The sequence below is a fragment of the Pocillopora damicornis genome, chromosome 3, assembly GCF_964200805.1.
Source record: "Pocillopora damicornis chromosome 3, jaPocDami1.2, whole genome shotgun sequence".
Lineage (NCBI taxonomy): Eukaryota > Metazoa > Cnidaria > Anthozoa > Scleractinia > Pocilloporidae > Pocillopora > Pocillopora damicornis.
In genome coordinates, this window is record NC_142672.1 from 631,150 (window position 1) to 655,091 (window position 23,942).

Here is a 23,942-nt window from a genome sequence, read left to right on the forward strand (position 1 = left end):
AAAAACTGATCAACGTGGGAAACTTGGGAGGTCGCCCTTGCTTTTTTTTTCCCCAAAGTTTGTGCATTTATTTCGACTTCAAATTCGCTTAGGAAACTGTGCAAACATTTCTATTTATCCAAAAGATTCTTTTCTTCTCTCTTAATTTTGTTTTTGTCTGTTCGTATTTTTTATTTTTATTTTTCTGTTTTGCAATTCCCGCTTACCATGCAGTACAATGACAGGAAATGAAACTGTCTGTTGTGAATTTCCGGTTCCGGTTCGCGTAATGTATTCACGTAGCCCCTTTTCATGCGAAAATAAAAAAACGATTAGCAACGATATCAACGGTAAGCACGAAAATAAGCAATTGGAGATTGGGAATTTTTATCCTCTTTAAGTCCTTTTCCTTTTGAACGCTCGAAGTTAAGATTTAACCAACAGGACTTGAACCCCCAACCGGAAGTTGCTGGTCCCATGTGTCAAAGTGAGGCTCCGTGAGTTTATTTATATCTGACGTCGAAGACCTTGAATTCTGAGCGCTATCGTCTGTAACCAAGATTGAAGCAAGCTGTGCTAGAGACGGGTCGTCAATAAGGCCCACAAGTTTATTCTCGCCGGCGATCATGCCTCGCTCGTTTCTTGTGAAAAGACGAAAGAGCGCCGATGCAAATTCCACGCTCGATTCCGGTAAGTTAGCGAGTCAACTTGACTATTTTCTCTCTTAAATCCACACGTGTTCTCGAACGAAGATATACAGTTCGCAGTTCTTGGTCGGTCGATTGGGATAGTTCAAATGTCAACATGCACGGTCGGCTTTTCAATTTTAACGTCCACCCGGTGATACGATGTGAAATCACCAAAGCCTCGCAATTCTGGTAGGATTGTACTTCAAGAGAAGGGATTGCTTTAATTAATTCAAGTTTTCCGACTTGCCTACGCTGTCATTATTTCCCTCTATTGGGGAAATTTCATCAGTTGAAGTACCAGACCATATTTGTGTGATATTCATCCATGGTTTTGCACTCCAGAAAACGGGCATTTATACGGTTTGCTAGGCACTGAAAGTGATTTTTAGATTTTCTAGAAATCTTCAGGACGGTGGTTTTCTTATTAGCACTTTTGCAAGTAACAGTAATTTTAATATACACACACCTGGGAGACGTTTGGCAGATGTTTTCAAAATGCGCCGGACCCGGTGGTTATTTTCTATTTTAAATCTCACAGCTACAATAAGAGAGTCAACATTGTGTGAAATTCGGCATTCTATTTTTGCGAAAAATAAAACAAAAAACTAGAGCCCTCGATCGCTAGAAATGATTGATCCCTAGCAACTTCAACGCGAAAAGCAATGGAAATGTTGTTTTATGAATTTAGCCATAAATTAAAACGGTTCTGTAAACAGATGAAACCTTAATTTCACAGCTGTTCATGGAGGGATTGAATTGTAGTCCCATAAATAGCAACAAAAAGAAGCCGAGAAAAAGTAGTCGACAGGAAGACAGAATTTCCGAAATTGCTGAGCGAAAAAGCGTCTAAATTTGTTAATAAAACGAGCGGGACTTTCGCGACAAGAAAAAAAAATTAAAGCGGTAAGTTGCGCGGGAAATATTAAATGGACCATGCAGGGGGTTGTATGCCCGCGGCTCGGCTCGGAGCAACACTGCTCTACAGTGACATGTGTTTTCTAGCGGCAACAATCGAAAAAGGCACAAATTTTAATAAAATGGGATGAAATTCGAGTGCAATGGTGTCGATATCAACGGCGACAGCTACCCAGTATCCTGGCTCACGCCTTTTACCGCGGGATTTTTCTAAAATATATCTATCGGAAAAGCGAATAGATATGAAATTTATTCGCGGACAGTTCAGTATCAGTGAATACGCGCCGCTGTGTGTGTATTTCTTTTCTGCGAGATTTGTTATGTGTTGAATGATAAACACAAATTTCGAGTAAACGTTGTAAAAATCAACGCTTTGCGACTTTTACCTCGTATTTATGATATGTTAATGTACCAAGGATAGACATTAAGGAGCTTGCTAATGATGTTGGTAATGGAATAAAAGCAAATTTTCGTTTTCAAATGAAGAGGACATCGGAGAAATACGATTGAATGACAATGTTTTATTTGCTATGTTAATTTAAGTTTTCAATAGATGACATTTACTCGAAAACCTTGACTCAAAATTGTCCAAAACCTTCGAAGATATGAATTGCAAAGGGGTTTTATCACAGTGACAATTTTCGTCAATATTTTCTGTGAAAACCTGTTCAATTTTGACCGGAAAACATAGGCGTTTCTTTCTTCCAAGGAAAATTTAAATGCAAAATAAATAATTTTTGTTGGCCGTTGAAGATGTATTCTTATCTGAACAGATGTTCATGCTTAGGCTTTATTAAACAATAAAAAATATTTTATTGAATCACTCAGAAAGCGGTGTTGTTTCTCATGTTGAATTTCATCCAATGACGCATTGTGAAAGGAACTTTCTCGTTGTTTTCCTCAACGTACTATTCAAGTTTTGAAAGATTATGGAAAGTCACCAATAAAGGGAAATTTTTTAAAAGATGGGTTTAACATGTCATATTGTATTCATGTTAAGAGCGAAAAGTCAAGGGAAAAAAATCCGATTTTTCTTCACATTTGGGAAGACAGGCTGCAACAACTGTGCTACTGGGAAACCATTCTTACTGTGAACGTGTTCCTTCTTCTAATTCGTAGATTGTTTGAACGCACAAAGCGTTTTAAGTAGGCACAGGGAAACGATGCTATAACAGATGGAAAATCGATTTTTCGTGTGATCTCCGATGCCGCATCGGTTTAAAAGGTGAACTGGGTCAGTGAAAACAGCCATTGATCAACAATGACAAGAATTTTATATTTTTTGATAAGGAACTACAAACGAAAACAGCTGGGTTTTTATCCGCATTTTAAATGGCTTTCTGGTATTGAAATGGGTTCTTTAAGCAACCAAATCTTTTTATTGCTATTAGTTAACAAGTCGTTTAGGCAGACAATTGGCCTCTAAAACCCAAACCAGTTCAGTATTCACAGTAAAAGAACAATAGAGAACTGCTTCGTCCAGATGGTTCGTCTTACAGTTCACCCTGCCGGCGTTTTATTTCCATCTGGTATTCTAAGAAGCTGTTTTCATTACAGGAAATCTCGCGTGTGTTGAGTTGCCAATAACATGTTGATCATAATGGTTAGACTTTCTCTGAAGAAGCGATCTCAGATTTTTTTAAAACTCATTTATATGCACTTCTAACCAGCAGCAAGACGGGCAATCTTTTTTTTTCAAATATATTTTGTCGAAGAATTAAGTTATTAATATCTGATGTTTAGATTTCATGATCGAGAAGTGAAAGTTTTTTTTAGGAAAAGGTTAAATTCAGAAAACCTCAGACCCGGCGATAGCGTTAGATTACCAGGACTACCTTCAATTGTAACTGTAGCCTCGTAAAAATACGAGACAGGCGATCGATGGAAATCATCTCCGATAAGAGTAAATTTCTCTGGCGACCTTATCATGTACCTGTGTGTTGTTTGTACAGCGAGATTTGCATATGCTACATTCAAAAACAATTTCCGACCGCCTGCAAAGCAAAAAATTTCTTATCCTGTTCTGTTGAAGATGTTTAATATCTTCTGTTTTGACCCTGTGCCATATTAACAATCGATTTCAGAGGATTGCTGTTCATACCAGGGAATTGAAAAGGAAAAAAAGAAAACCTCTCAAATTTTTTTCAAGGGCAGGTTTTTTTCGTAGTTTAATTAAATCCTCTATTGCCTTGATCCTCCACCTGATTGACTTGTTCAAAGGAAAAAAGAACGATTACGGATGTTTGAAAACACGCCCGTATCGCTCAATTCGTACGCATGCAGCTGTGGTTTCTTTTTCACGCTAGGGAACGCAAAGTATGTTTCGCGCATCACTGTGATCACGGAACCAGGTTGACATATCCTTAGCTTTGTTGAGGGTCGCAAAAGTGTGATGGTTTTTACGCCAAACGGTTAAAATTGTGGCCATTTTACGGCTTACGGTTAACTTTTTTTTATGACTTACGGTTAACCCCATTGAGACCCTCTTTGTGATAAGGATATCCCAAGCCTTCCACAGCCAAGTCTACATTTCAGTTACAGGTACACAGTCGAATCTGTGTACGAGATAAGAATACTTCAAATACATTTAAGGTTACCACCAAAAAGTTGATTATCAAAGATTGAAGAGAGTCCAATAATCGATTTAAAAAGTTTTTTGCGATTTAGATAAATGTTTGGTAGTCATAGCATTTTGCAAAAATTGGATCTTACAAGAGTCGTGTTAATTTGTGTCAGGTTCCTCCTACTTATTGGGAAGAAAGAAATTGCAGAGAGATGTTGCAGGAACTGAATTCTCAGCAACTTCCATTACGCCTAGACCACGCCCTCCCCCATCTAGGCACGCCCTTGTAGGCACACAATGCGTGCATAATGGGAAATTCACTCTTAACGCATAGGGTAATCAGAGCAAAAATTAAGTTAAGCAAATAAAATGAGCATCTGTGCCAAACAAGAAATAATAAAGTTAAACTCAATAATAATTGTAGGAGAGAAAAATAACATTGAAATAAATCTAGAAAAGGAATTTTCCAGGTCTGAGGGACTATTTGGAATTGAGTATCCTCTGGTAATGGTGAAACAATTTCCAGGGAAACATCAATTAATGACTAATAATGTTAAGACCCAGCCTCTGGTTCAAAATCTATAATTTTCTTTAAAATCTTGTTGGAATCATGAGTTTCATACAGAGAAGTTACACAATCATTTATAAATATATTTTATTTTGACCCCCCAGATGTCACTGAAAAAACCCAAGATCCTTCCAACAGCTCAGAAGAGAAAGAAAAATTTGTACCTTCCTGTCAGACCACGCAATTTCATTCACAACATTTTCCTTACAACACACTGGGAAGAAAACACCACTGGGATCACACAAATGCTGCATGCTTGTTAAACAGACCAGGAACTTTCCCAGAAACACCAGAAGCTTGGGTTAAATGTGCCTCTGAGTCTGTCAATACTCATTGTTGTGGGTATTTTCACGGAAAACTTGGAGAACCTTCGAGTTGTTTGTGCTGTTTGACATCCCAAAAATTTCTCACAAATGTTACACAACTGCAAGTACCTCTATGGCATAGGAACATGAATTATGACAGTGGCTGTAATGGGATTTTCTCACATCAATTTGGTCCATTTAGTTCCAAACCATTGTCCTGTCCAGTGGAAAGACTTGATGTTCATGTAATAGAAGAAAATGATAAGGTAGATGACAACTTAACCTCAGTTCATGTTGGTAACTGCAGTACCATGTTTGGTGTGAGATTAGAGAACAACACAAAATTTGTTAAGACAGAAGAAGTAGAGGTGTTTCCGAATGCTGCTTTGAAAGAGGATAAAGATGAAATCAGGAAAGAACTTCCAACAAAGAAAATAAAACTGACACCTGTTAAAAGCAATGACATGTTGACAAAGGAGGACAATAAAAAGAGTTTAAATCATGAACATAAAACTGGGATGGATTCTACTACGGAAAAAACAAAGCTTGATGATTCACCTCCTAGAGAAAAAATTAAACAAGAGTCCCCAGAGTCAGAGACTATTGTGTGTGGTGATGTTCTACTCTCCCATAGAAAAACTAATAAATATGAAGAGTTTGAACAAACTTGTCAAGAAAAAGATGGGTTGACCAACCACAAAAAGCACAAAAAACAATCTGCAGAGGTTAAAAGAAAAGCATCTAACCATGAAGCAAAAAAGATACCACAGACAAAATCAAAGAAGGGATCCTGGGACAGTAACACAAAGCCATATAACACAAGGGTAGTGACATCTCGCCGGCCAAGAACTTACAGCAATGATTTTGTTCTAGCTGAAGAAGAGGAAGACTGGAAGCAAGGAAAGGAGGATTATCAAATGAAGGGTAGGCAAAGGACAAAACTGAACAGGCTCTTAGCAAATGAGCATGAGCGTAGGAGAGTTGCACAATTGAATAGTGCTTACCAAGATCTCAGACAGTTGATTCCAGGGTATCAATGTGACACAAAGCTACCAAAGATAAAAATACTGAAATATGCCATCAATTATATTGCACATCTTGATGATATACTGGCAGATGACTTCACTAGAAGTTAAATCAGAGGTAAATTAGTTCCAACCTCTCTCTCTCTCTCTGCTATCTCCTACAAATGGCGGCAAGTATTGTTGCCATGCAAACATACTATGTTTATTTGATAAGCAATTTCTATTTTTTCTTAACCCTTAAAATCCTGAGTGACCAGAGTCTAATTTCTCCTCACCATAATACTGCTAAATCTTCATTTAAATCAGGAGAATAAAGGAAATGATCACCAACTTAAGAAGCTTTGATTGATAAACAAATTCTCCTTGTCAGTACCAATGGAAATGTAAAAAGATGAGTGTGGAGAATATAGATACTGGTCATAGGTTATAGAAGGTTACAAAAGCTTTTATGGCTGCTGTGTAGCATGGGAATCTTTCACAGTTGAAATTTTTTAGATCTTTGTCCTTAACTGAAAAAAAAATCCTTCATTAAAAAATACTGCACAATAAATTTCTGCAACAAATTTTTTGCTTTATTTTGGTAACCAACTCTGCATGCATCTTATATGTCACTTCATATTTTTTTGTGCTTGAATTAACTCAAAATAGTTCAATAAAGATTATTTACACTGTACAGTATAACACTATTATATGACCAAACAACTAATAAAATTTTAAAAATATTGTTTCCTCTCTTGTTATGTAATGTTCTGTGTCTTAACCCTTTAACTCCCAAGATTTCATGAGTAATTCTCCTTACTGTCTGCTAAAAAAATTGTGATGTTAGTTGGGAGAATTTGGAATTGGATCAACAAATAATCCCTTAATTGATATTTTTCTTTAGTCTCATTGCTTGTCTGCTTGATATTATACTGATAATGTAAGGAGAAATTCTGTCTAGGTCACTAGTGGGACTTAAAGGGTAAAGAGACTTTCAAACTTAGTCGACAGAAATTTCAGTCTTCTTAAACCCCAAAAATATGTTTCTGCAATGTAAAAAAATTGCCATCCTGCAAGATTGTGAGGATTAACAAGGCTACAGAGGAAAACTTTCACTTTGCTTATCACATCAAATGTAATACCATATTCTCTTTAATATATTTCACTTTGTAAGATTGACTTGAAAAAGGAATTCCATTCCTCTCAACTCTAACCAAAGGCATCAGTATATGTAAGAACACCCTGGATGTTGACAAACTAATGGACAGAAATTGGTCTTTCTAATGATCAGACAGTACAAAAGATTAAATTTATATAAATATACACATATCAGCAAAATTATGGTACTTGAGTACCAGAACTAATTTTTCTTCAGTGATAATGATTTCATGAGTCTTGGTTTGATTCATTCACACTTAATGTTGTGTTGTCTTTTTTAATGAGCCGTCCATCATGAGGAATTAAATTTGGAATACCATTTTGTATTGAATATGCAACTCCAATGTCATCAGAAATCAGCTCATTTCTTGCATTGTCATACCTGGGTAATAAATAATCAACCATAAATAAATTGCCAATAAATTAAATCACAGCTCTCTTACCCTGAGTTCCTTGGAATAAAGGAAGAGAATTTCTAACATGAATTTGAGCCAACTGTATTGATTGGTAAACTGATAAATCTTTGTGGTTTGATCAACCAAGTATTTGACTTCCTGCTCCTGCACCCACCAATGAAGGGTTGGGAATCATAAGCAATTAATCAACTGATGTAAAAGACGAGGGCCACAACAATTTCTGGCCTAACATAGTTTTGATAATTCTTTGACTTGAATACAGGACACTTCAGCATCACACCAAAAAGCATCCAATAACAAAAACCAAAGAATATAGCAATTTTCAGTAGAACCCTGCTAACTCAAACCCCCAAGGAAAACAAAAAAATGGTTTGAGTCAGTGAGGGTTTCAGCTTGTTGACAGTAAATGACTGAAGAAATGGCTTCAAGGGAAAACAGATCTTGTTTGAGTTACATGGGGGTTTAAGTTAACTGAGTTTGAGTTAGCAGGGTTCTACTGCATCTATCATATTAACGAAGGATTTCTCCACGAAACTTGGACCAGAGGCCATAGACATCCAGGTGTGTAATGAGAAAAGTTTTGTTTGGCATATCTTCGTGTATTGTATTAATTAAACTTGTGTGTAAGAACCTACACTTTTTTCAGTCTGAGTCGGTTCTTAATTAGACTTAAATTGTACGAAAGAGATAAAGTCTGTACTTGACATGATCTCGTTTTGTTTGAGAAAATATTACTTTTAATAGCAGTTATAGTTTGTTACTAATTTTGAATATCAATTATTAGAAATCTCAAAGTCAAAGTCTTTGGTTGAAATGTTTCACGTAACTGAACTAAGCTGTAACCCACATATATAAGAACCTGGTTGACCTTACTTAGCTAAACAGGTTCTTTTAATGTTCGGTATTAAACTGGAAAATTCCTGGCATCAGGTTCTTAATCCGCTAGGTTCTTTATACTCGAAGGGAGTTTAACTTTTCACTGCAATGATTCAATTACACACCTTAATGGCTTCTTTGTCAATGGACAAACTAAGATCTTTAACAACTTTTGGTCGAACTGGGTATTATCTTGATGTCTCCGTTGCTTCCCTACGCTAAAGCATCGACAAGATGCGATGTGAATGAAAGAAACTGGTTTCTTTGGAATATTCTTGAATGTGATTCCCCAAAGCGAAGCTCCCGCCATTTTGAATTACGCTTAGTAGCCGCTCGTAGTGATAAGGCTTGGATGGATAGCTGAAGAAAGCTTTCAAAATGGCGGATCAACGAGTGTCATGTGGTCGAGATTTCTTCTGTGTTCCGGATCTTGCTGGAGCGTTGAAGAATGCTACGAACGGAGGGTAGGAACAAAATAACATCAAATTATATTGGGGTTCATCAATTAGACAGTAAGACAAATAATTCAGCTTTTCAGACCAATCATGCTGTCTTTACACGAGGGAAAAATTGTTGAGTTCAATTGTGGTGCTTATTTTTTTGCATATGAAGTTAAGTTTTAGTGAACAGATCGAGTTCCTGTTTAGTTTTGATTGACCTTGTATTTGCCATTTTAGGTTTGATTTCATCTGTGTTCCCATCTGTCATCCAAGATACCGGAGAGAATTTCTGGAGCCTGTACCGGATCGGACTGGGGCGTTTACACGATCGGATCTGGTATTGCCGAGTCAAGGTATTAAATAGGTCATTTTGCAGGGTATCTCAGCATTTTTTATTTAGCGGAAGAATCGGTATGCACTCTTGTTTTGGGGTGATTTTTTTTGCCCAATGTCTCATTGCATGGCTATGGTCTAGTACACTGGGCATTAATCCCTTACTCAATGTAGATCGAGGGTTGCATACTTTTAGGACCGTAACAGCAGCCTTTACTCAAAGTCACGGCTAAAATTATTTCTTTCCGTCATCTCATGACCTTTACTTGTGATTATGTGTTGATGATGTGAGGCAAGATTTGTTGTTGATCATACTCTATAGGGGCTCAGAAGGTTTAAAACAAGTTCTTTTATAGATTCTGTGGGAAAAACAGCTTGCATATGAGTAGTGGTTATATTTGACAGATTGGAACAGTCTAATTGTTGGTAAAATCTCACCTTGGCTAAACTTGGACTCACTGAATGAGACTGTAAGGAAAAACTCAGAGAAAGTAAGTGACTTGTGGTTAAGTATCTGTTAACTTTTCTAATGCTGTTTCACTTAACTTGATTTCTCTATTCATGAGTGCTTTTTTTTTTATATCTTACAAGTCCCATTTTCTTAAACTCTTGTCCTAGCCTTATAATTTGACAAGAAAACTGAGTCTGTCTTTGAAATAATAATGTGTTTCTCTTTTTCAATAGTTAATTAAGTGCCCACTTTCCTTATTAATCATAACAGTAACAGGAGATGTCATGCCCTTGCACCGTGGCCTTAAGCTCTGTCACCCCTAGTGAAGCTCAGTTGCCATAATATATAGCTGTCTCCCCCAATCTAAAGTTGCTTTTCTCCCATCTTTTGACTAAGTCTAATTAAGGTTTTTAACATATTTTGACATAATTTCTATAGCTTGGAGGTTTGATGGCTCAAGTAGCAAAGCCTTCAATCGATAATTACCATGTTGCCGCAACCTAGTAACCTGGCAAAAATATATTTTGTGCAAAGTGTGGTTGGAGAACTTAGGACAACCCTGCAAGGGGTTTACTTCACTTACAACCATCTTCAGCATTTACCCAGGTCCGCCATCTTTTTCTCACATTACTGAGTTTTGACTTAACTCCCACAGGCTCTACATCAGGAGTTGTGTTATTGTGTTCACTTGAGCCTTCCAGCTGTTCTTGTTCAATTAAAAAGCTACAACTGTGTTAACCTTGCCCAGCACATCAACACAAGTATAACTGACACACATGTCCAACAGGTTGGTAGAACTTCCTGTCCAATAAACAGAGATGTTATTCATTTTTCATTAGAATGGAGCAAAGAATAAATCTGAGTCTTGAGAACTAGCCAGTGATGAGTTGAAGCTGATGTCTTACCTCTGAGCTGTAGAGACCTTTTTGATGAGCCAGGCCATAAGCGAAGTGTGAATGACGTGGTGCAAGATTTAATCCTTGTCCATTTATTACCTAAAGTTTTACTTTAATTGTTTCTCTGATTTTGCTTCTGATAGATAAATTACATGATAGTACTGTCAACTTCCATTATTGCTGACACCCTTTGGGGAGATTAAGTGTCTCTAATAGCAGAATTCCATGCTAGTGGAGTACAAGAGAAAAAAAAATTGTTTCTTAATATATGAAATAATATGTAGCTATGTTAACATAAAGTTTCTATCATGGCCTCGTGAACCACAAAAAGATCTAGCAGCAAGCAGGAAGTTCTCATTTTTGCAGCCAATTAAAGAATGGTTTCTTTATATTCCTTAATTGTAATGTAGCTTTATATAAGTGAGTAGGGATTTTGGACCAAGAGTTTGCTATAATGAAAGAAAAAAGAAGTGAGAGAGTCTGCATTTCCAAAGTAGCAAGAGTCTGTAATAACAGGAGTTTATTTCAGTCATTTCTTCATGCATTTTTCTAGGGGGTTGGCTCTTTTTTGCAATAGCAGGGTGTCCATTATAGTTAGGTGTCTGCAGGGTGAGAGTTAACTGTACTGGTATTTCCATTTCATCTATATGTATAACAGGAGTGGACATTTTTCACTTTTTTAGGTCTGGGTTCATGTACCTATGAAAAGTCCTGAGGATGATTGTGATAAAAATTTGTTTGCTGAGGAGGTAAAAGCACATTTTTTTTTTTCAAAGAGCTTTGCATTGGTGGGTGGTGAGTGAGTTTGATGCGCAATCATGAGGATAGTGATTTGATTCCAGGTCATAGTGGTGGTGGTTTCAGCTTCAGACTAGTAAGCCTCCTACCAGTTGGGGTTTTAAATCTTGCCTCCTTATTTCCTGATTTAAATTTATTGTTTATGGTTGTTCTAGTGGAGTACCTTTAAACTTGCCCTATCCCTAAAAATGCAGCATCATTCCACATTTTTCTCAAGTCTAGTTGCAGAGATTAAAATTGTCTGTAACAGTCCTTGGGTGGGAATAAAAAGGCCCAAAAAAAAGTTTTATGTTTATCTTGTTCCCTCATTTTCAGGAAGAAGTTTCAGGAAATGAGTTGGAGAAAGATCCTTGGGAATGGTATGATTTCTTGTTTAATTTTTGTTCTATTCCTTTTTTTACTGAAAAAATTGAACTACAACAAACAATCATTTTCCTTTCTGTAAGTCTGCCTCTGTTATATGTCATTTACATGCTTTTTTTTCTTTTAATTCTTGGGATTTTATTACTCTAGGTGGAATTTGTTTAGAACCATTTGTGGGAACAGCAAAAGAGTTGGCCTGGGTAAGTCCATGATGCTTACATTTCTGATTTGTTATCAACCTGTATTTTAACCCTTTGACTCCATATTTAAAAGTTAATTAAACAATACTTTAACTCCAGCTTTGACTTCCAGGAAGTAAATACAGATTCTCAGATTGTCTGCCAAAAATTTCTTAAGATTTATAATTGGAGAATTTGGTGACAAATTCTGGTTAACAATATCACCATTATTAGCTGGTATCTTTCTTTCTTTCTCCTCATCTCTTCTACTAAAAGACATAACAATATTTTTAAAAAGAATTCATTTTTTGGTCACTCCTGGGAGTGCAAGGGAATTAACAAAACTAAAACCACATCCATTCAATGTTACGTTAAACATAAATTTCTTACTTTTGAAATAGCATTGGAGATCTCTGCTGAATTGCCTTCAGAGGAGGAATTAGAAAGATGGTGTGGGGAACCAGTCAAAGCAGCAATCTTACCCACAAGTTTGTTTCTTACAAATAAGAAGGGTATGTGATTCAAAACAGGTTCTTCAATAGCTAGTTAGGTTCATCTATCATTAACATGGGACAAGGCAACTTTTGAAACCCTTGCCAAGATGTTAATCACAGGATATAAATATATAGCATTTTTTTTTTAAATTTAATCTGATAACCCTTCTCTAACTGATCACAGCAGAACCCAGAATACTCATCTACTAATTGTGAGCTTTGGCCAGACTTGCCTTAAAGTTCTCCAGACCTAACTGACTGAGTATTAGACTTATACAAAATCCAAAGGTCTGAGATTCAATTCCACAGGAAAGACTCCAGGTTTTTCTTTGCTTCATGCATGTGACAAATGAACAGTGTCTTACTTCATTCAACAACTGAGCTCAGAGTTTACCATTTTTCATCATCACTGAACAATTTTCATTCTTTCTTTTATACCTTTGTGTTAACATGTATCATTTTTGGAAATTTTAGGTTACCCTGTGTTGCCTAGAGCCCACCAGGCATTTGTTAGGAGATTGTTTAGGGTAACTTTTTCAATTTCATAATTTTATTGTGCCCTTAATATTTTTATATTCTTTTTTCAATTCATTTAGCCCACTTACAGTGGATGTGCATATCTTTTACTTCATAGCTAAATACTCAACTGATTTTGACTGGTGTAAACAAGCATAAGGACAAGGTAAAAAACTTGTAGTCCAGCAATGAAAACGTTAGGACTGACCATCAAATCAGTAATGGCTCCACATTGTGTGACAAATAATGGAACATCTGTCAATCTCTAAATTAGCTACAATGTATTTGATGAACAGTGTGTATTGTGACTATATTTTATGATTTGTTTCAAAGTTTTTCACAGGCTAATTTAGAATGCATTGCCTCTAAATCCCTGTCTTGTGGAGGCTAAAGTGTTAAATAGTTTATTTTGTAGTGTGTGAAACATTCTTTGCAGTGCTAGGCTATGAGCATTTCCTCCTTTTAAGGGAAAGTCTGTTGTACAAGTCTAGAAAAAAATCAGCAAAAACAAAAATTGATATTAGCACCTGTCTATTTGCATGATTAACACCAATTACATAGTCATTTAACCTAAAACTAGTCAACAAAGGTTAGATGATGGAATTCAAGGGAAGATTTTTACATGATTTTAAAGCAAAATGTGTCATTTTCTATGCAGTCCAGTAAGCCACATTTCTACCTTCCATTTGCTTTTTTTAAGTTATGATGATAGTTTAATACATGTGCATTTTTTTTAGGGATTAGGATTTTATTACCAGTACCTTGCCCACCTTTATCAGGTCAGTGTTTGGTTTTAGTTAAAATGTCATACTGTATTTGTGAATGTTTGGGGTAATTTTAGGTATGGTTGGGAGGGGGAATGTATTGTAGCCCTTCATTTTCAAGCAAAAATAAAAACATTTATATTTGTTACAGTCTGATCATTCAGTGGAGAAAGGGGTTGTTGTGTTTTTAGTAATTGTGATTGATGTTTTGATAATCCAAGCAGATGTCACCATCAAGATTGTGCTCAATGCTTGTCTCTTACTGCCTTTCTTTCTCAAGTTATAGATTTTGGTTAAAAATTCTGTGGTGTTTAGAGCTTTAACAGATAGTGTTAAGCACCAGCTATGGGCAATACCTTCATTTTTGTCCTTGTTTCTTGTTCATCCTCCCAGAGAGGAATAAGCAAAACTCTCTGGTTTATCAAACCATGATCTACTTATTAAACACATTTAAAGATGAAACAATCCCCTCTTTGTTATGGAACTCTAATATATAGATTTAGGTAAGCCTAAAAGTGGAGCTCACATTTTTTTTTCCGCACATCTCTTCAACAAAACTAAAGCCCCTACTATGGATAAAGTGTGTAGCAATATTAGTGGATTTTCATTTGCAACTTCTCTGTGTCCGCATAGAGGACTGATTATAAGATAGTGCCTGTGATACAGTTGGCTGCGCATGCTAAAAGTAGCAGCTTGTATGGTTGTACAGTCATACGGTTGTACATCCAATTTTTTTCAGCTTGATGGGTTACTACTATTTTTTATAATTATGGGGCTAAACTCTGTGAGCTCCCCTATTATTTATTGTCTGTAGGTTCACTGAGAATTGTTGTATCATTCACAGACACAGCCAGAGTTGGACAACTTGAGTCAGTTTGCCAAGGGGTATGAGGACTACCTTCAATGTCCCCTACAGGTTGGTTACATTCCTTGGACAGTTTTTTGTGGAGGCAGGGTGGTCAAGCAGTCAGGAAACTGTTCTGTTAATCTGCTGGGGTCCTGGGTTTAAGCTTTCTGACCTGCTATTCACTGGACATGTTTTTGGTTGCCCTGGGTTCAAATCCTTGGCTGCTCTTTGTTTGTAGCCAGCTGGTTTGCCTCCTGCCACTGTTGGGTTCTTAAACACTGTGTTTATGTTTATTTACTATGTTTGTTTCCAAATTGAGTTGATTATTTCTAAATTTGTTCATGCATCAAGACTTGTTAAATGCATCATAAAAACTGTTTGTTATTATTGTTATTATCATTATTACTATTATTAGCATTATTATTATTATTATTAATGATCCTCACTCTCTTAAATCTTTGTGTGTCCGTACATGTGTGTTTGTTTTGGCAGTGCATGCGTTTGTAGCATCAACCATTGACTTCATTTTCTTTACAAGAAAATCAAACATTTTCTGTGCCCCTCTTGTTTAAACTATTTCTTTTTCTTCACCATCTGATCTCAAAACTGGGCTTGATTTTTACTCTTTGTTGTTATTTAATTTTTGGTAGCATGCCTGAAATGGTGCAAGGGTGCTTAAGCTGCCTTAAGATTGATTTATGTATTTTGTAATGATGAATATATGATTATGATTATGATTTTTTCCAGCCGTTGATGGACAATCTTGAGTCTCAAACCTATGAAATATTTGAAAGAGATCCCATTAAATACAGACAGTACCAAAAGGTAAGGTTTTCGTGATTATTTATTGTATTTGCTTTTATTTATTTATAAAGAAAGGCAATATATCTTGGTAGTGGCGACGAAATAAAACTACAACAGTAGCCTGTTTGACTGGTGGTTGGTGAGCATTTTAGCTGGCGAAGCCTTGAATACGAACAGAGGAGCTTCAAGTGATATCCTCAATTTTTCGTTCAGACTCCATCGCACCTGTGCCGCCCATTTTCGCGGCTCTGCCGCTGTAAGCGTCGAAGCACACACTGAATAAACCGTCAGCTGTGCAGGCCTCTACAGCATTTGTTTTACTTCCTTGTCTTTCTTTGCTTTTTTTTTTTGGGATGTTTGGTTTAAGTGGTAAAGATTCATCTATCCTGTTCATGTATACTTTTTTTTTTGGTTTTTTTTTCTAGGCGGTGCACCAGGCGTTACTGGATAGAGTTCCAGAAGACAAGAAAGATTCTGATGTAACGTGAGTATCGTACTCGTCAGTCACTGCCTGTTTTCCTGCGAAATCTAGTGTGTGCCAAGAATCATTCTGAATTATTTTTCGACGAACTATGGTGCTGCGTCGAAGAGGGGTATAACAAGATAATCTGGTTTTATCAATTGAGTTGATGATGTAACTGAACACCGTAAAGAATTTCTTTAAGCTGACGTTTCGAGCGTTGATCCTTCGTCAGAGCAAAAGATGAAGGGCTAACGCACCAAACGTCAGCTTTAGAAACTCTTGATAGTGGCTAATTTACATAATCAACTGAGTTAATGACACCAAGTTAGCTTGTTTTATCACTCGCAACTTGGTCATTCGCTTTTTCTTCGGGTTGACACGAAATACATGAAGTTCTCATCGTTTTGTTGTGTTATTAACCCTGTTCTGTTTGGCTGTTGTATTTACAGTAGTTGTTTTTTTGAACAGGCAGTCGAGAATTGCTTTTCATGTTGTCTACTCGGTGTAAAATCACTTTTGTGACAAAAATATTCCTGCTGCTGTTGTTGCTTATGAAGAAAGAAAACTAGTCTTGGGTTCTGTTCTCACCCCGGTATAAGATGAATTAAAGATATTCGAATTAAATGAAGAGGAAAGTTCAGACAATTCTGTTTCCTTTTCAGAGTGATAATGGTGGTGGGTGCAGGGCGTGGTCCCTTGGTGAGAGCGTCACTGACAGCAGCTGAGGAATCAGGACGGAAAGTCAGAATATATGCAGTGGAGAAGAACCCAAACGCTGTTGTCACGTACGTACTGCAATACTGTACATATTTTTTGCCCTTGAATTGACAGAACTTTTGTAATCGTCACCTAAGCCTTAATAATTCCTTCCAGATTGGAGACATTGAAAGAAGAGGAATGGAATGGTGACGTCACTGTAGTTTCATCGGACATGCGCGAATGGGATTCTCCCGAACAGGTTTGAAAATTGCGCGCCATTTTAGTAAGTAGGTTGTAAAGTTTTTCAAATAAAAGAATTGCGGCAGAATAAATAGCCATCAAGAAAGTGTGTTTTGAGAGATTAGAGCTTCATTTGGCGCGCTTAGAACCCCATTAGCTACCAGCTACTAACTTCCGGCATTTAGTAAAATGTTACAAACTTCCTCGTAACCTTTGTAAAGTGAAAAAGTTGAGCTAGAGGTCAATTGAGGGGAATTTTGCCTCTAATGGAAGAAAAGAATTACAAATTTGGACCAAGGAAGAAAGCGCTATCATTGTCCGTTACTCCATTCGTAAACAAAGGTCTTGTTGAACCTATACTTGTTTATTTATTTATCTATTTTTTTTCTGTAGGCCGATATACTTGTGAGCGAGTTGCTGGGATCTTTTGGTGACAATGAGCTTTCTCCAGAGTGTTTAGATGGAGCACAGAGGTTCCTGAAAGGTCAGCTGGTATAGAGCTACATCGTAAATGGATTAAACTTTTTCGTTTCTGTTGTTGTTGTTCGTGGAGAAGGAAGAGACTCGTAGACAAACACAACGCAAGATGGCGAGTCGTTTTTAAGTGCACTCAAGCACATTTTCAAACAAGTAACCGCTGGTACAACAATAATCAATCACTCAAGTCACCAAAACTTCCACATTTTAGAAACGTTTCTTATCTGCCCAGGGATTAAATACGAGCCAACACTAACGCCACGGCCTGATTTTCACTTTAGTAGATCGACTCCGATATTCCACGCCAGCACACGCATACGTGATGCCGACCATAACAGTTCGAGCTGACACAACCTTTGAGAATGCTTACATTTTGTGGATAAAAATCTTAGGCATTTAGCAGGTATACCGTTAGCATGATTTGACCTTATTCTTTCTGTTTCCAGATGATGGGATCAGTATTCCTTGTGAATACACGTCTTTTCTTGCACCAATATCTGCTCCCAAATTACATTACGATGTGTCACAGGGAAACGACACAACCAAGGGACCCCTGGTTTGTAAACAATCAATATTTAAGTCTGTTCGTTCATATATATCAGTAATGATTAGTAATTATTTTTGAAAGTAAGTACAACTTGAAAATCTTCACTGCTCCTTGCAGGTTTATAGTTACCCTTGTTTCTCCTTAGATTATCACTCTGAGTCACACATTAAGGTCACGAGAATAAGGGAATGATCATCAACTAAAGAAGTTGTAGACTGTAAACAAATTCTCCTTGTCAGCACCATAGGAAATGTATAGAAAATAGTATGGAGAATATGTATACTGATGTTAGGGTGTACAGGGTTGATATATCATGGAATTAGACTACTGACTATTCTCCAATGATTTCGGTTGAGTAACAAACACCTACTTGATCCTATGGTGTACGGATTTTATAGTGTCGGCTGTGAGATGTTTGTATGTATTCTAATCATAGTGTTTTCGAATCCGTTCACGTTTTGATTCACATCACAGGTCAAATCAGCGGAAGGATTCTCTTTTTCAATTTTATCACAAACTTATTGTGCTTGCCACAAGAGGATTCGTGTTGCTGATGTCCTCTAGTAACATCTGGAAAATATTTTTGTTATAATTCGCACTTGTTTTACGTATCTTTATACCCCTCTTCCCAATTTAAAAGCTAGATATATTCGCCACGACCGCTTGCTAAAGTTTCGCGGTCTTTTTTGCCACAGGCCCCGTTTGAGACTCCGTACGTTGTAAGACTTCATAATATCACCGCTATGTCACCACCGCAGCAGTGCTTTGTTTTCGCACATCCAAACAGAGGTGAGTGAACGAAATTCAAAGCTAGTTAATACACGATCAGTTTGCGGACTTCTGGTGAACTGGTAAGAACTTTGTCTTTTCGATTTCAGCGAGCAGAATCGACAATTCTCGAGTGAAATCACTCGAATTTGATGTGAAGACGAGTTTTACAATGCACGGCTTCGCTGGATACTTTGAAACAGTACTCTATGGGGACATTATGTTAAGTAAGTCCAGTGTGAACAATAACGTTTACCTTAAAGGGCATGTAAACCCAAAAAACGTTCATTTTCTTTTCACATAGATGTTTAGTAAATATATCAAGTACACCAAAGATACCATTCGTTTTTTCTCAAAAGTCCATTTTCACTTTGTAAAAGCTCTTCCAAATTCGAAACATTCGCCATCTTGAATGGCGCCATCTTTCCTGTGACGTCACGGGTGGACCCTACAAAGTCTTGTTTTATAATCGCGTGAGGCACCATAGTTAGTAGAGGAGTCTCCTCTACTAACTATGGAGGCACGAAGGAGTCTTTTCTACAGCCGTTGTTCGCCGGTCTTGTCATGATTTTTTTACTTACAGTTTGCTTCAATATATTCAATTTTTTCGTAATGGTAAAGCGTTATGTCGTCCAGTTTTGTACTGATTTAAACAAAACTGGGCATGCAATGCAAATATTTTCAAATGACGCAAATTTTAAGCGGCAATTTGTGAAAATTATACAAGTGAAAATAGCCGATTTCGTCGGCTCGACGAAATCGGCTATTTTCACTCGGACAAATTTCACAAATTGTTTGTAGCAGTAATTTTTCTTCCTGGTGCTGTACCGAAGATTCAGGCCTTACTAGAAGCAAATTATTCGGAAGTGTAAAAACGACCCATACAGTCGGTAGACGACGAGGATTCGGAAGTGGCTGACCGAACTGAGAAAGAAGTTGAGCTCTTCAAAAGTTAGAGGTCAACGGAGACAGTACAAAATCGATTTACATGAAAACGTTTCGTTAATTGAACAACGATAGCTTTATTGGTTCTCTAAAAACATCTTTTTTCTCATCTAATAAAAGATTATGGGGAAGCCAGTTGTTCGGGAGCCAGCGCTGAACCCATAAAAGACACTGACTCCTCTGATCCTTTGCCTGAATTCGAAACACGTATCAAAGAAAGAGAATTCGTTGATGTCAGTGTGTAATAACGTGATCTGGAATTTTGTTGGTTCGATGCAAAGAATTCTATACAGGATCCCATAATCAACCCCTATGTTCTATAAGAAAATCCATGCCAGCCCCACTTGGTGCTTCCTTTGAGAAACCCTGCAGAGAAACAGCAGAAGAATTTGTGTCACGATTTTCACAGCAGTGAAAATACATTCAAAGGTCAGTAGGACAATATTCATCATTTTGAGTACAACTTAAAAGATCCTGATTTCAGCTTGCAAAACTATCTTTTCAGTATTTCAAATCGAAGCAAACACAAACAGGGTTGGATAATTATGAAGGCCTCACAAGGAAATGTATATGGTACAACTTGTTTATCGATAGAAATGCTTCGGAGATGAAGGAAAGCAATACATAGATATCTCATAAAGAACGGGCATAACCTCCAGTGCCGTAAGACATAAATAACTAAGATCTGCATTAACATATACCTTTATTTCTCTCAAAGGTTTGGCGGTTTTAATCCAGTGTAAGGCGATCCAAAATCCGCTGGAAAAATGTTTCGGATATTGTTTAACGCACAAGATGGCACAGCGACCCTGAAGTGTTTGCCGAGATATTCCCAACACCAACGAATAAGCTATCTGTAGGCAATTTAGCGAAATTTCCTGCCAGGAAAGAAGCGAAAAACAACTAGCTCTAGTATTGTATTATTAAGTCAATGGCAAAAACAACCCAAGCAAATCGATCTCAAAATGTAACAAAACAGATGAAACAGAAAACATTTAGCTTACTCGTTTCCGGTGTGATTATCTGTGCCTTGCTGCTGCCTGTACGCGCAATTGGCCGTCTCCAGCACCCAGAAATCAAGGCAAATTGACTGAAAACCTGGATGCTCAGTGATACAACTTATCTGGGTTTCAGGCCCTTGCTACTCTACTTTTTGCCACAATTGCCCGATTTCTGTACAACAAACACTTTCATGAGTTGTCGGCATTGGTTGACAAGTTCCACACTCGCACCTTTGATAATTTTATATAAAACACTCTCAGAAGCTCAAGTTTAAAAAATTTCTGTTGCATTCTTTTAGATTGTACCTTCGCTTTATTGGATTTTCATGTCAAATACAAATAAATCACACAGTAAATTAAATACCAGTCTGAGTTTCCGAGACAGTCACATCGCTGTCGACATGTTCTGTACTGTCTTCGTGCGGATCGCTTCGGTGAACTCTACGCGGCTTATATTGTTAAGAACGTGGCCCAGACTCTCCTGAAGATTCTGGATTATCCCCATCGCTGTCATGTACTAAGCTTAAGGCATTAGAGTCGCTGTCTTCTGAAAAAATATCTTCCAAACTACCGCTACTTACACGAACTCCCACACCAGTTCTATTGGGGAATATGGGTTGCGCAATATTTTAGTTCCACCGCTTACGTCACGACTTCTCGCTATTGTTTTTACCGGAAATGGAATTTCAGTTGAAAATGCCGATTTTCTCCTAAAATAAGTCGAATTGGACAAAACGAATTTCAAATTCGTTTTCTACGCCACTTTTTAAACAGTACAAGAAAAACATGTATTTTTGGGTTTACATGCCCTTTAATATGGCTTTAAAAAGAGATTTTTGTGCATGAAGTTACCTTTTGCTCGGTGCGAGCTCTATCATTTCGATGCAACACGCGCAGCCGTTCTCGCCAATCAGAGCAAGCCTTTGCTTTCTCTTAATCCAACTGTCAGCTGTCCTTACCAGTGGCTGCCGTTTTTTTACCTTTTCGGTTAAAAAGATAAAGTTTTCACTGCGATATGTGTTGTTTCACCTCGCTCATTTTTACCGTTAACTCTCTATATACTTTCTCTGTTCTAGGTATCAAACCAGACACTCATTCGGAAGGCATGTTCAGCTGGTTTCCATTTTTCTTTCCCATAAAGGTAAGGAAACATTGATTATCTTGAACTAGCCACGGGTAACGCCTAAGTTCCTGACACCAATTTGTTTCTGAATTCTGGTTGTTTTGAAGGAACCGCAGTATGTTACTGCGGGCTCAACAGTAGCCTGCCACTTCTGGAGAAAATGCACACCGAAAAAGGTCTGGTACGAGTGGTGTATATCACGTCCCGCCCCAGTTCCCCTTCATAATCCCGGAGGAAGATCTTACGTCATTGGACTGTAAACCGTTGAAAATAGTTGTGTTTTCTGTTTGTACCTTTCCTGTCAATAAAAGACCTGAGAGTCGATATTTCTTTTTTAAATGATGAGTGTTAGGGCCCACTATGTAATTTTTTTTAATTTTACCCATTTGAAGTCGATAACTGTCAAATTGTTTCAGAAGAATGGTATGTACAATTGAGCAGAGAAGGTATTTATAATTATATTGTGATGTCGCAGTATCATCGATATTAAGTAGAACCCTTTGCAGCAAAACGTTTCTGTTTGAATCGTTATTGCTGCAATAAAACCCGCTACCGTATCATAAACTGAATATCTGAAGTAAAGAAATGCTTGTTTCAGTTTTTGTCTTTTGGTTTACGCTTCTTTTGGCCACTATTTTTTCTTTTCGTTTAAGAGAACGCTCTTAGTGACCGGAATTGTTCGCAAGGCTTGCAATTGTTTTTCCTTCTTAAGGTGGAAAGTAACTCAATTTTAATTTCGTGAGACCAGTATCTCGTCGCCATCACGATATTTCCAATTTCTCTGATAACCGATCTTTGATTAAAGCTGCTTTTATCGTCTTTGACGCTTTTAATATTGCCTAATGGTACTTAGAACACGAACATTTCCATCAAAGAATTAGTTTATTTTTATTTCAAGTCGATTCTCCGCTCTTTTTTATCAGAAAAACCTTGACCTTGTAAACTAAATCAATTTGTTTTCTTGGAGGAATCGACTCGGAAATGACTGAAACTTTTAGGTTGTTATGTCAGATTGCATTAGAGCATAACTTGACGACACTAGAGCTAATATCAGTAAATTTCTAGATAAGAAAAAAACATCAAGTGAGTTCAATGTAAACATTTCTAATGCATCACGTACGGCGTTACTCACTCTGGTGAAACGCTTGTAGAAGTCACGTTTTAGATCTCACGCGCACTTTAGCACTTTCAACACAGAGTTATCAGATATATGTTTGTATTAAATGTGCAAGTTGTTTTAAAGTTGACATGTTAATGAAGCTAACTTGCGGGTGGTTCGCGCTAAAAGGACAGAAATGGTAATTTATTTGGGAAATCGTTAGATTCGAATTACAGTTTGATGCGTGTGAAATTAGTAGTCACGAAAGGTGTCTGAAGACAGGAAAAGGAGATTAACAATTTTTCCTTTAAATTATTGTCTTTCCGCAATCAAGCGAGCTTCTGATTTTTTGTCAGGGCGTCCCATGCGTAACATTCATTTCCTGTGATTATCGTGTGAAGGTCCTCGATACTTCACTCAATACTTTTAATTGTGCTGGGTGCTTTTATGTGGGAAAACAAAGATGGTGTACTTATACAATTTGACCAGCATGTTGCCAAAAGCTTATGGTGCTTTTACAGCGTTAGCGTGATTGAACTTTTGAAATGTTTAGGTGTTATATTGGCGAAATAAAATTAAGCTGGACCCGTCAGTTAAGCACACAAAATACCTCGTTTAAAAAACTGCATCCCAAAATAGAGGTCGCCATGAGAGAGGGAGTTTGTTGATATGTGTTTGATAGTCCCAGAAAATCTTCGTTAGTGTTTCTATTGTAATGAGTGAATGCTTTGTTAAGGTGTCCATTGTGAAATGGCAGTTATGAAAATTATGATTGGGAAAATTTTAAGAAGCTAGGTCATTTGTTTGTGAAGCTGGCAAAGAACATTGCATTCAAAGTTGTTAATGACATACCTTGGTACTATGCGTTTTCATTTGAAGCTTCCTCGGTATAGCTACATTTCTATTCTCCAGAACAACTATTTAAATGTAACTGTCGCGTGATAAAAACTGAAAGTCTATCAACTATTTGTCATCTGTTGTAGGAGTTTAAAAAATGCGTCTTGTCGAAAAGTTGTTCATAATAAACTACTATCTACTTGGTGGCTTGTCCGTGTTCCGTCGCTTCATCAAATGCAAGGTCACTCATTTATTTAGCATAATTTTTGTCAAAAACAATTAAATATTCATTCATTCTGTTGACTTCGTGCACTTCGATTTTATTTGTTTTATACTTCAGCGAAACGGGAATTGTAAATATTTCTTTGCATGTTCTCTAGAGTTT

General features: G+C 37.1%; 3 protein-coding genes, 1 long non-coding RNA gene and 1 pseudogene across 6 annotated transcripts; 2 read left to right on the top strand and 3 right to left on the bottom strand.

Annotated features, from left to right (window-relative positions):
• Positions 1-469: 469 nt before the first annotated feature.
• On the top strand, positions 470-6,768 carry LOC113673948 (uncharacterized). The gene is made up of 2 exons (XM_027190423.2): positions 470-669; positions 4,819-6,768. Exons 1-2 carry the CDS (start codon positions 606-608, stop codon positions 6,153-6,155), a joined length of 1,401 nt encoding a protein of 466 aa, XP_027046224.2. The 5' UTR covers positions 470-605; the 3' UTR covers positions 6,156-6,768.
• LOC113673951 (uncharacterized) lies at positions 6,595-8,863 on the bottom strand. Its single transcript, XM_027190426.2, has 2 exons — positions 8,599-8,863; positions 6,595-7,563 (listed from the first exon to the last, which is right to left on the bottom strand). The coding sequence occupies exons 1-2, from the start codon at positions 8,781-8,783 to the stop codon at positions 7,410-7,412; spliced, it is 339 nt and encodes a 112-aa protein (XP_027046227.1). The 5' UTR covers positions 8,784-8,863; the 3' UTR covers positions 6,595-7,409.
• LOC113673947 (protein arginine N-methyltransferase 5) lies at positions 8,810-22,218 on the top strand. Of its 2 annotated transcripts, XM_027190422.2 has the most exons (22): positions 8,810-8,937; positions 9,151-9,266; positions 9,652-9,737; positions 10,353-10,484; positions 11,277-11,342; positions 11,707-11,750; positions 11,905-11,954; positions 12,335-12,445; positions 12,902-12,954; positions 13,062-13,109; positions 13,681-13,722; positions 14,552-14,623; positions 15,302-15,379; positions 15,784-15,842; positions 16,484-16,606; positions 16,695-16,779; positions 17,154-17,244; positions 17,684-17,793; positions 18,480-18,573; positions 18,663-18,779; positions 21,575-21,639; positions 21,729-22,218. In XM_027190422.2, the coding sequence occupies exons 1-22, from the start codon at positions 8,852-8,854 to the stop codon at positions 21,879-21,881; spliced, it is 1,881 nt and encodes a 626-aa protein (XP_027046223.1). In that variant the 5' UTR covers positions 8,810-8,851; the 3' UTR covers positions 21,882-22,218. The 2 variants fall into 2 exon arrangements, with proteins under 2 accessions (XP_027046223.1, XP_089055797.1); XM_089199671.1 differs by lacking the exon at positions 10,353-10,484 and having other exon boundaries at positions 21,729-21,960.
• On the bottom strand, positions 11,751-23,803 carry LOC149047732 (uncharacterized). Its single transcript, XR_016184777.1, has 3 exons — positions 23,573-23,803; positions 21,351-21,478; positions 11,751-13,430 (listed from the first exon to the last, which is right to left on the bottom strand). It is a non-coding gene; the product is annotated as an uncharacterized LOC149047732 (long non-coding RNA).
• LOC149047733 (uncharacterized) lies at positions 19,725-21,124 on the bottom strand (annotated as a pseudogene). The gene is made up of 4 exons (XR_016185068.1): positions 20,863-21,124; positions 20,502-20,729; positions 20,199-20,375; positions 19,725-19,863 (listed from the first exon to the last, which is right to left on the bottom strand). The product of XR_016185068.1 is annotated as an uncharacterized LOC149047733 (transcript).
• Positions 23,804-23,942: the final 139 nt, after the last annotated feature.

Excerpts from the sequence above, each read along its gene's own strand:
- LOC113673948 (XM_027190423.2), top strand. The coding sequence starts at position 606 with ATGCCTCGCTCGTTTCTTGTGAAAAGACGAAAGAGCGCCGATGCAAAT. Across the intron at positions 670-4,818 it reads AAATTCCACGCTCGATTCCG|ATGTCACTGAAAAAACCCAA; the intron begins GTAAGTTAGCGA and ends TTGACCCCCCAG.
- LOC113673951 (XM_027190426.2), bottom strand. The coding sequence starts at position 8,783 with ATGGCGGGAGCTTCGCTTTGGGGAATCACATTCAAGAATATTCCAAAG. Across the intron at positions 7,564-8,598 it reads TTGACAAAGAAGCCATTAAG|GTATGACAATGCAAGAAATG; the intron begins GTGTGTAATTGA and ends TTTATTACCCAG.
- LOC113673947 (XM_027190422.2), top strand. The coding sequence starts at position 8,852 with ATGGCGGATCAACGAGTGTCATGTGGTCGAGATTTCTTCTGTGTTCCG. Across the intron at positions 9,267-9,651 it reads TCTGGTATTGCCGAGTCAAG|ATTGGAACAGTCTAATTGTT; the intron begins GTATTAAATAGG and ends TATATTTGACAG. Across the intron at positions 11,955-12,334 it reads CAGCAAAAGAGTTGGCCTGG|CATTGGAGATCTCTGCTGAA; the intron begins GTAAGTCCATGA and ends CTTTTGAAATAG.